The following is a 10,698-nucleotide window of genomic DNA, read 5'->3' on the forward strand; positions in this document are numbered from 1 at the left end:
TACCGGCGTTTTGCGCGCCATTTTAAGCCCCCCCTCGGTGTTGCAGCAACAATCGCCCGAAATCTTCCCCCCAAAACAAAACAACAATAACAACAACAACAACATGGACGTGAGCTTCTGTTTCTTGTTGTTGTTGTTGTCTGTTTGCCGCGTGCCGTCTCCTCATCGTTCATATTTTTTTTTATTCGTTGCAGCGTTGACTTTGGAGGGCGCCAAAGCCTCAGAGGTGTGGGACCCCGAATCCAAGGGCACCGAAGAGTACCAGGGTGGACACAAACTGATAATTAAGCAAGCGCTGCTGGGACCGGAGGCCGTCGATGGGGAACTGAACGTGATCCAGGTGGAGGCAATGACATGGAAGGAGTCCATCAAGATTCCGGTTGCGACGTTGAAGGCGGGCGGCGCCAACAGCCAAGTGCTGCTGGATCTGTCCTTCCCTGATCCCCCTGTAACCTTCAGCCTGATCCAGGGCAGCGGCCCCGTCCACATCATCGGTCATCACCTGATCGGTGGACCCGTCGAGGAGTTCGACGAGATGGACGAGCTAGAGGAGGAGATGCTTGACGATGAGGAGGGCGAAGAAGGCGTTGTAAGTATATATATAAATTATACATTGTTATTATTGTTATAACATCAAACACGTATCGCGATAGCAACATTTTACATCTTTAACAACAACAAACACTGTCACTTTTATTACCTGGTTTTGCTCATTTGTAGGCAAACAGAAAAAGGAAATTGTCGGTGGTGGCTGAGGATGATGATGAGGTTAATTGAACAACACACAGGCGGAGGCAGCAAGAATGTGCATTATTTTTCTGCTTGTTTTTTCTAGGAGGAGGATGAGGAGGAAGACGAGGGGCCAAAAAGCAAAAAATCGAAAACGACCAACAACACGAAAGGCAAAGGAGCCGTGACCAAGAATAACAAGGGCAAGAAATAGGGAGCAGAGTTGTCTCTGAGACACACTGAAAAAAAAAATCAATCGAGAAAGCAAGTGTGTGTGTACATGTGTGTGTGTGTGCGACAGAGTGCCTGTGCAAAGAAGAAGAAACCACACTCAACAAACAACAACAACAAAAATCTACAACAGCAACTATATTATTATAACAAAACAAAAACCACAGACTGCATAATAACTATTATTTTATAATATTGATGGAAAAAAAACCACTTTAGTTTAAATCCTCTCGTTCACATTAAGAATGGAGGATTTAGACATTATTATTATTTTTTCTTTCCTGAAGAACTACGTTTTCTTTCTGATTTAATTATTTACGTTCTTTAGTATCTAACTATTATATCTTGTGCTCGCGTTCTACCATCAACTCCCTGACTACCCCCCTCACCAACCAACCCATCCACCCACCAAACGCACTACACTCAAATGTATTTTTTTACGTATCACTGATTTTTTTTTCTTCTATTTTATATTTCCAGTTTAGTTTATTATTCTTATATGTATATATATATATGCATGTAACTCTACACACACACGTACATATATATATATATTTTGATATAAGTTTGAATTTTTGTATGTTTCCGTTTTTTTTGGGGGGTCGGCGGGGGTGTCGGACGGTTGAAAATGTTCTCAACATTATTATTATTATTAATCTTTGTATACAAAACGTACAAAAAGAAAGAAAAGACCGTATGTTTTTCCCCGTTCTTTGCCAAAACCTCCCAATTATATTATTATTTCTTTTTTTTGTCGTAATTGTAAGTGTTTATAATTAATCCCAAGAAAATGAAAAGAAAAAACAAAGAAGTACGTCATTTTATTTTACACGTGTCTTTTATTATTATTTCATCTCCATAAATCTTCTCCATGAATCAAATCAACCATGATTATTATATAACAAACGATAATGAAACAGTTGAACGACTTGGATGGATAAGTAAAAGTGTTGACGAGTGAGTCTCAGGTCAGGGGAGGCTGTGATCGAGTGATTGCAGACGATAAGACACAAGACCGAATGGGGGGAAACGATAATCATTTCAAAACATTTCCGCCTTTTAATCATCTTTATCATTATTATTATTACTGATGATAAATAATAATAAATATATATATAGGTAATATTAAGGTTTCTTTCCTTCTTTTTTTTATAATAAATAATATATGTATAAAACTAACACCGACCGATGAGTTTTATTTTGTAACCCTAGCGACGAATATTTTGAATATTTGGTTACCAAGGTGACGACGACGACTGTTGTTTACGAAACAAAGGAGCAGGGTGGAAATGGTAACGCCCTCGATATAAATAATACTTGTTTTTACTTTCTTTTCAATATAATATGCTTTATTTATCCTTTTGGCGAATAATAATAGTAATATTTCTCTAATATTATCATCATCATTATTTGTTATTATCAATATTGTTACTCTCTCTCTCTGTCTCTATCTCTCACGCTTTCTTTCTCACTTACGTGCACATCGCGCAATTCGTATCATCATTTCTCTCTCTCTCTTTGTCACTTATTATCCCTTAAAAACTAATAAATAATACAAATAAAAAAACAAACGTATTCGATTTCAATCGCTTAGAATCTATGCGTGTCTCTTCATTCATTCTTAGTCACTCGCGCGTTAAAAAGAAGGAGCTAGAAAAGAAAACGAAGAGGAAGAATAAATATATATATGTGTGTGTGTGTTTGAATTTGTCTGTCAGAATGTGTGTATGTCTGTGTGGTGTGTTTTAATCATCATCTTCGTCTTCTCCTCCTCTTCGAATATCGGTGTAATCATCATCATCATCATTGTTGTTGTTTTGTTTAAGGGCACTTTCTATCGATCTGAACTTTTCCAGACTCTTGGTACTCTTGCATCGAGACCCACATCTGTTGGAATGTACCGATGGAGGCGAGAATTGAGCCTCCAACCCAGGCACCGAACCGCCGTTCTACGGTCCCATTGGCTGCTATCATTTTCAGACGCATCGAACCGGGCGTCCGCAACGACAGATCCCTGCTCAGCCTATCGCTGAATCCCTGAACACAATCAATGAATAGAATTAATAAACACATTCGAACACAAATCTAAATATCAACTCACTTGCACCAGAGAATTTCCGCCTGTCAGGACTACCGAACTGTACAGGGCCGGCCTCACATCGACGTCGCACATTCCGGCACTCGTCGAAGCTGCAAATATACATGATTAATATCCATTTCAATGAATATATACTATTAAATACTAACCGATGTAACCGGCACCGAGCATCGCGTGATCAAATAGTCCTTCGGCGAGCCGAAATCGTTCCGATGAGAAATCCTGGTGATAACCGGTGGGAAACTCGTAATGAACGGCGGGAACTGCGCTTGCCACACGCTCCTCGTACGGCGTCTCCGATACCTGCAGCACCGTCTGCTGAAAGTCCTGAATGGTGCGCTTCGACATGTACGCCATCCAACTGTTGGTCGGAGCAAACGAAATCGGTTTCTTCACGTACTTGGCCTTATCCTTATCCCTTACGACCTCCTTGCTCGCGATCATCGAGGCAGGCGTCAGGTCGATACCCTGCGCCTCGAGGAGTTCGCGCGCCCTCAGCACTAGGTAATCACCGCCGAGCGGAGACTTGACGACGGCGTTGGAGATAACGTAGCCGTCCAGGACGGGTACCGCTGAGGTGTGTGTGGCACCGCTGTCGATGACCAGTGCGGTTGATCGACCGTTCGCGAAAGCGGCCAACGCGGCGTTCTTCACTAAAAAGAACGCGGGCACCTTATACTTTTCGAACATGATCTCCATCAGCTTTTCCCTCTTCGGCCGCTGGTTCCACGGAGACTCTGAGAACAGCACCGGATGATACTCGGACTCTGACTGTATGATCTTTGCGTATGAGTAGTCGATGACCTTCTCGAAAAAATCCCAATTCTCAATCATTCCATCTTTCATGTAAGGATGCAACTCCATATTCTGTCTGGGGGTATGCAGGAACGTCGTATCAATGTAATACTTCCAAGCTGCTGCAAATGCAAATACAACAACAATAATTGTAAAGTTCATGTTCATTCATGTTTATCATACCTGCAGAGGTCGGTGGTTGCGAGGCGTTGATGCTGCTACTGCTTCCACCGCTTCCCTCGACTTTCACCTCCGGTTCGAGCTTGGGGCCACCGTCTGGAGCGACGCCGACGATCGCGGGTATTTCCGCTTTCGGCGTGTCCTCCTGTGCATATCCGACCCGCAGCGAGTGGTGTCCCGGGTCGAAAACCAACGCCCCGATCTCGTCGCCCCCGTACAGCATTCCCGACATCCTATCCTCTCTTCCTATACTCGCTCGTCTCTACCACCCTCCTGTACAAGCAACGACAACGTTCTTCAGCACTGTAAACAACAACAACAATGTTACACTACAAGCCGCACTTTTGAGGTTAGGTCAACCGCATCTGGTGACAGTTTCTGAGCGTCGCTAGAACCATCGTTACCAACCGTCGATATATCTAGGGGGGCAAAAGAAGCGAAATAGTATTAAGTAATATCTTACATTGAATATATGTAAATTAATTTAATCCTCTAAATGTAATACGAAAATGATTGCAACAACTTGAACTAACGCAATGATATGTGATGATATGTAGTGAAATATTTTGACGCTTTGTTGTAGTGGCTGCAATTACTTGTCAAAACAAGTGCTAAATAACATAACCAAACATATCCGTATAAAGAAAATAGTATTCTATGTTATAGTTTGGTTTAGCTCAGAAAACACTTGGATCGTTTGTGTATTAGTTATTCATACCGTGCACATTAGATATTTATGCTTTTCTGGAAGTCCATCTCTGCAGGGGAGGAATTGCAGATCAAGAATGTCTTATGCAGGTTCTGGAGATGATCAAAGTGAGGATGGTGAGTTGAGGCAAAGTCCGGTGGACACGAAGGCCAAGGGAGACACCATGGATTTCAGGTGAGAATTCTGAAATTGATAAAAGAGAAGGAGACATTTATTTAACATATGCATTGTATTTTGTCATTGTTAGTCTGTCGGAGGAGGATCCAGATACAATGGATGGTTTGGATATAAAGCCACCTCAAGCGCACGCTGGACAGGCCTCTAGGAAGAGGAGAGAGGGTCATGACAGACATCATAAGAGATCAGAGAGACATGGCAGGGAGGAGAGGCATTCACACAGAAAACATCATAGGTAATTAATTTGCTATTTTTTTTTGTTTGTTTGTAGTGCAGCATTTTTTTAAATATTGTTTGTTGTTGCAGAGATCGTAAGGAGAGGGAGCAGCAACATTATCAAAGGGAGAAGGAGAGATATTACAAGGAGCAACAGCAGCAGCAGGTGGCAGCCTCTTACAAGGACAATAGTTACAGTGAAGTGCAGTATGTGAACGAGAGGGTATACAGGGAAAGAAAGGAGGAGTCGTCGAGAAGACACGCCGAGAGAAAGTACGAGGAGAAGAAGATGAAGGAGGCACGGTACTCGGAGAAGATGCGCAGGGAAAAGTACGAGGAGGACAAAAGGTTGACGGGGGACAGAACGTTGCAGGACCTGAGGGAGAGATTGCTCAACAAGAGGAACAGTGGCAGCAGCAAAGGTGAAGAGGATTACGTGCGAGAGAAGCAGGAGCACAGGGATAAAAAGTACAGCGAAAATCCGGACAGCGTCCTGCAAGGGGAATCGGGGATGTACGTGAAGGAAATCATCAGCATCAGCACAAACGAGGACAGGAAGCACAGACGGAGCGGTGGCGGCGGCGGCGGCGGTGGTGATGATACAAGATACAACAGCAGGATGGACGACGACAAGTTGACGGAAGAGGAGAGGGCCGAACAGGATTTGCGCAGGGAGAAGCTGCTGGAGGCTGAACGCGAGATGGCCAGGCAAAAGGAGCAGAGAGAACGTCGCCATCTGGAGAAGCAAGTGAGGAAACGACGCATCATGGAGGACATGATGAACCACAAGCGGTTGAAAAGTGACGATAATGTCGTAGAGGTATCAGACAACTCGGAAGACGAAGAGGTGGAGGAGGAAGCTGAATCGGATTATGTCGAGGATGAGGAGGATGACGGCGTGGAGGAAGATGGGGAACACCGCGAGAGGAGCGAGGCTGAGTCGAGTGCACGCGAAGGCGACGAGGAAGAGGACGAATCACGATCACCATCCTCGGAACGTTCGCCGGTCTCGGTGCGCTCCGACAATCAAAAATCGACGCACAGCGACGGTTCAGTGAAATCTCGTACGGCAAGTCCGAAGAGTAACGGAATCGGTAATGATTATGTCTTAGAGGATGAGGAGGAGGAGGAAGAGGAAGAGGATGACGAAAGAGCTGCAGCAGAGAAAGTAGCAAAGGTAGATGGATGCGCTGACGACGATGGTGAAGAGGTGCGTAACGCGCAGGAAGAAACCGAGAAAAAGATCGACGAAGATCTGCCACCTTACTTCCCTGCCATCCAGGGTTGCAGATCCGTCGAGGAATTCCAATGCTTAAATAAAATCGAGGAAGGTACTTACGGAGTGGTGTACAGGGCCAGAGACAAAAGGACCGACGACATCGTAGCGTTGAAGCGGCTGAAGATGGAGAAGGAAAAGGAGGGCTTCCCGATAACGTCGCTGCGTGAAATCAACACACTTTTGAAGGGCCAACATCCGAACATCGTGACCGTGCGCGAAATAGTTGTGGGCAGCAACATGGACAAGATATTCATCGTCATGGATTACGTTGAGCACGATCTGAAATCACTGATGGAAACGATGCGCAACAAGAAGCAGACGTTCACCACCTGCGAAGTAAAGTGTCTTCTCTCGCAGCTGCTGAAGGCAGTCTCCCATCTGCACGACAACTGGATTCTGCATCGCGATCTGAAAACCTCTAACCTGCTTCTCTCGCACAAGGGTATCCTGAAGGTGGGCGACTTCGGGTTGGCGCGCGAATACGGTTCACCCTTGAAGGCGTACACGCCCATCGTTGTTACGCTGTGGTATCGTGCACCGGAGCTGCTGCTCTGCACCAAGGAGTACTCGACGCCCATTGACGTGTGGTCGGTGGGCTGCATCTTCGCCGAACTGCTTCTAATGCACGCCCTCTTTCCGGGCAAGAGCGAGGTGGACCAACTGAATCGAATCTTTCGGGACTTGGGTACGCCCAACGAGAAGATCTGGACCGGATTCAACAAGTTGCCCGCGGTGCAGAAGATGAAGTTCGCCGAGTATCCGGTGTCCAATCTGCGGCAGAGATTCGGCATGCTCGGCGAGATCGGTCTATCGCTGCTGATGGGTTTCCTCACCTACGACCCGGAGAAGAGAATCGCAGCCGAGGAGGCCCTCAATCACGCCTACTTCAAGGAGGCGCCTCTTCCCCTGGATCCTGCCATGTTCCCCACGTGGCCTGCGAAGAGCGAGTTGGGTCATAGGAAGGCCATGGCTGCGGCCAGCCCCAAACCTCCATCCGGTGGACGCGAATTCAAGCAACTGGTAAACAATGCAAACAAAACTATTATTACCATTATCAACATAATTAATTCGTTTGTTTATATTAATTAGGGTGGAGACGGTGACGACGACGGCTACGGATTCAGAATCGGCATATCCGCAGTGGACAGCAGAAGGCTCGCGATGGGCGGCGGCTTCAGTCTAAAATTTTAGTGAAATATAATCCCGAGTATAACTCCCTCTCTCTCCCCTTTTCAATATTTGGTGGAACAAAATAAAATTAATAAAGATGAAATATGTTTGTAAATAATATACTGGATCAACTTTTTTTTTAAATTTCCTTTTATCCTGGCTAATGCAATAGATATGATATATTTAAAAAAAAAATAATTTAGAAAATCAGACTTCTAAGTTAAACACTTAGAAGTCTGATTTTGAAATTTCTAAATTAATGAACCCTCTCTAATTCAAATTACTATAGGAAATGCACATCTCAATACAATCTACGCAATTGATTAGCGAACAAATTACGAAACATTCATATTAATTACTCAAAATCTAATTGGATTGTGATCTTCCCGAATGAATTTCGCCAAAAACATCACAATTCAATAGTTTTACTGGAGTTGCACCAGCGATTTTGAATTTTTAAAACCGGAGCGTACGCAGACGCCGAAATTCGAATTGATCACGGAACAAATTGTCGGCAAATGCAGAAAGCAAAGACTCACATGCTTTTAATTAATCCATCCAATGTTAGGTAAATCCTCCACAAATCACAATTGCACTGCACAAATAATCCAATTTTCATTGTTGATTTCACTGCAACAACCAGATGTAAACAATAGTGAAGTGAGGCGAACAACGCACTGAATTTAGCGCCACCTAGCGATAGCGTCTGTGAACTGAAGTTATTCGAATACGAAAAAAATAATACATATTACGTACATAATACATTGGGTTAATAAAACCACGGAATTCGATAATATTATTAAGGAAATTGAGGAATTGCAAGAGCTGATTCAGCTGCGCTTTAGAATGCCTCGAAAATACGTGGATAATTGGAGATTATTGGAATTTTCGGCGTTAAAATAATGAAAAAATCGCGAAACGAACGATCGCAGTTACTTGAGAATGTTATTAGCAAAAGACTCACCGGTTAATTAACTCCAAATTCATTAATAAACATCGGAGAAACAAAGTAAGAGATGCGCACCGGCCGCGACTTGAATACGGATTGAATTTAGCCACGGAACAGTCACGTGATCCATATGGAGCACTGTGATTGGTCACCGGCACAGTCGACTCAAGCCATTGTTTATAGCATTATTATAAAAAAAAACGTCACCTGATCGAAAAGCAGGTCTCTGATTGGCCACACATCGATCACATGATCCAGCTGGTGTGCATCGTCGCCGCCGCCAGTCCGCCATTCCAATTCGAATTGAACGCGTCCTTTCGGTTTTGCTCCGGTGTAAATTCAGTGAATTCTACAGATTTTCATGGAATTTATCAGGTGAGTCCTCAGGTATTATATCTACGCACTGCCTCCTACACACTTTCGCTTACTTTTCATCGATTCGACGCAAAATAATTCGAATTTAAATGTGATCTGTACGTTTCGTTATTCAACGTAATTATACGGTAACTCCTAGAAGCCGCCTTTTCATAATTGAGTCATTTATTAATCGTTTTATCGCGTTTTCACTATTTGCGCATATAAACGCAGATTTCTGTTGGCTTTTTCTTAATACGTATTTGAAACTTTTTTTATGTAGTTCATGATGCTTCCACCGACGGTGATGGAGATGGTGGCGCTGATCGTCGTTGCCAATCGCAGATAATGAACTACGCAGCCAATTGCAGCCAACTTCATTTGCGAAGTGAGTTTTTGTTTTAATTTCTTTTTACAAACATATAATTAATTAGTCTCTTTAATCAATCATTTATTTTAAATTTATTATTTATTTGCAACTTTTCGATTTAAATATACTTCCGTTTTCCTCCCGTTTCATTCAAATTAAATATCTGGATTCGCATCGAATTTCATAGATGTGTTTTTAATAATTATTTATATTGAATATCGTCATTTCTTTTATCGATATGAGCGTAAGCGAAGACATAATGAGACGGATAATTAATCCGTTATTTTGGAAAATGGTATAAGTCCATTTTGAGTAAAAAAAAACGTTAATTTTAATAATTATTATTGCATAATATTGCATAAAAATTAACAGTTTTATAGTGTAAAAAACATCAAGCGAATTGATTTGCCAATATTTTTAAATCTTAAATATTCGATATATGAAAAAAATGGACTTATACCACTTTACAAATTAACGTTTCATTTATTTATTTTTTATATTTAAAATGTATTTTTTTTAGTTCGTGACGCTCATGCGCTGCGATTGGCTGAGCGGTGCATGAGTCGCCGTGCAAGGCGCACGCCAGTCTCGCGCTTGCCGTCAAAGAGTGCGCGTCGTGACGGTGCATTGAAATCAACAATGCAAATTGGATTAATTGTGCAGTGCGATTGTGATTTGTGGAGGATTTACCTAACATTAGATGGATTAATTAAACGCAGGTGAGTCTTTGTTTTTATTCACTTACCGACGATTATGAAATTAATTATTTTATTCAAAATCCATTCAAATTCAAAACCGACGACCGTGCATTTATATTCCTAGTGTTTATAAAAGAGATGCATCTTATTTTCGGTCCCATTAGATTGATTAATTATTAAATTAAATTAATTATTTTATTTCAAATTATTTATTATTCTTTTTATTTTCTTTTAATATTTATTAACGACAAATATACATGATTTATTTCTCAAATAATTGCTACATTATACAATATGATTTTGCATGTTTCTAAATTAAATTTACATATTGCTTTATATGATTTTCTGTTAAATTAATAATCGTTCATGTTTCAGGTTTTAATCATCATTAAGCCAACGTTTTATACTCCGGTTTGCATAGCACTTTCGATGTTTCAAATTTAAACCGGAAGAACTGTTTTATCAGCCAGACGTTTTAATTCTAGCTTCACTCTGCTCATCAACCGGAAGTTAAGTGTTCCGTATTTCGAAATCCCGCGAATTTATTAAATTGAATAAACGACAATGCTTCATACCACTTGGAGTTGTTGCTCGTTTCATCCTAATTAATAATTAAAATCACAAACGGGAGTGTTAATTAATCGCGAGTGAGTGAGTGCCAATGGGTCTGAGGCAGTCCAACATCGCAGCATTCTGTAAGTCTTAATCAATACTTATTTCCAATTGGATTTCCATACTAATTT

The 10,698-nt window shown here is 42.0% G+C and overlaps 3 protein-coding genes across 4 annotated transcripts in view; 2 read left to right on the forward strand and 1 right to left on the reverse strand.

The window, feature by feature from the left end:
* The window catches only part of LOC108558997 (nucleoplasmin-like protein), a 1,323-nt gene extending 334 nt beyond the window's left edge, over nucleotides 1–989 (forward strand). The window contains exons 2-4 of one of the 2 annotated variants that reach the window (XM_017916106.1): nucleotides 195–589; nucleotides 721–768; nucleotides 836–989. In XM_017916106.1, coding sequence (XP_017771595.1) covers nucleotides 195–589; nucleotides 721–768; nucleotides 836–943 — 551 coding nt within the window. In that variant the 3' untranslated portion in view covers nucleotides 944–989. The remainder of the gene's footprint in view (nucleotides 1–194; nucleotides 590–720; nucleotides 769–835) is intronic. The other variant, XM_017916107.1, reaches the window with a different exon arrangement.
* Nucleotides 990–2,331: 1,342 nt separating this feature from the next.
* LOC108558996 (actin-like protein 6A) lies at nucleotides 2,332–4,427 on the reverse strand. Its single transcript, XM_017916104.1, has 4 exons — nucleotides 4,037–4,427; nucleotides 3,208–3,975; nucleotides 3,062–3,150; nucleotides 2,332–2,997 (listed from the first exon to the last, which is right to left on the reverse strand). Exons 1-4 carry the CDS (start codon nucleotides 4,263–4,265, stop codon nucleotides 2,782–2,784), a joined length of 1,302 nt encoding a protein of 433 aa, XP_017771593.1. The 5' UTR covers nucleotides 4,266–4,427; the 3' UTR covers nucleotides 2,332–2,781.
* A 194-nt stretch (nucleotides 4,428–4,621) lies between these two features.
* Nucleotides 4,622–7,677, forward strand: LOC108558995 (serine/threonine-protein kinase PITSLRE). Its single transcript, XM_017916103.1, has 4 exons — nucleotides 4,622–4,916; nucleotides 4,990–5,154; nucleotides 5,226–7,434; nucleotides 7,504–7,677. Exons 1-4 carry the CDS (start codon nucleotides 4,819–4,821, stop codon nucleotides 7,603–7,605), a joined length of 2,574 nt encoding a protein of 857 aa, XP_017771592.1. The 5' UTR covers nucleotides 4,622–4,818; the 3' UTR covers nucleotides 7,606–7,677.
* The last annotated feature ends 3,021 nt before the right edge of the window (nucleotides 7,678–10,698 follow it).

The sequence above is a fragment of the Nicrophorus vespilloides genome, unplaced genomic scaffold (assembly GCF_001412225.1).
Source record: "Nicrophorus vespilloides isolate i.1.1-1 unplaced genomic scaffold, Nicve_v1.0, whole genome shotgun sequence".
In the NCBI taxonomy this organism is placed as follows: domain Eukaryota; kingdom Metazoa; phylum Arthropoda; class Insecta; order Coleoptera; family Silphidae; genus Nicrophorus; species Nicrophorus vespilloides.

What these genes read in the sequence shown, in the direction of transcription:
- LOC108558995 (XM_017916103.1), top strand. Translation starts at nt 4,819, where the DNA reads ATGTCTTATGCAGGTTCTGGAGATGATCAAAGTGAGGATGGTGAGTTG. An exon ending in GGAGACACCATGGATTTCAG is followed by an intron (nt 4,917 to 4,989) that starts GTGAGAATTCTG and finishes TGTCATTGTTAG; the next exon opens with TCTGTCGGAGGAGGATCCAG. An exon ending in TCACACAGAAAACATCATAG is followed by an intron (nt 5,155 to 5,225) that starts GTAATTAATTTG and finishes TTGTTGTTGCAG; the next exon opens with AGATCGTAAGGAGAGGGAGC.
- LOC108558996 (XM_017916104.1), bottom strand. Translation starts at nt 4,265, where the DNA reads ATGTCGGGAATGCTGTACGGGGGCGACGAGATCGGGGCGTTGGTTTTC. An exon ending in GCTCGGTGCCGGTTACATCG is followed by an intron (nt 3,151 to 3,207) that starts GTTAGTATTTAA and finishes GTATATTTGCAG; the next exon opens with CTTCGACGAGTGCCGGAATG. An exon ending in GCGGAAATTCTCTGGTGCAA is followed by an intron (nt 2,998 to 3,061) that starts GTGAGTTGATAT and finishes GATTGTGTTCAG; the next exon opens with GGATTCAGCGATAGGCTGAG.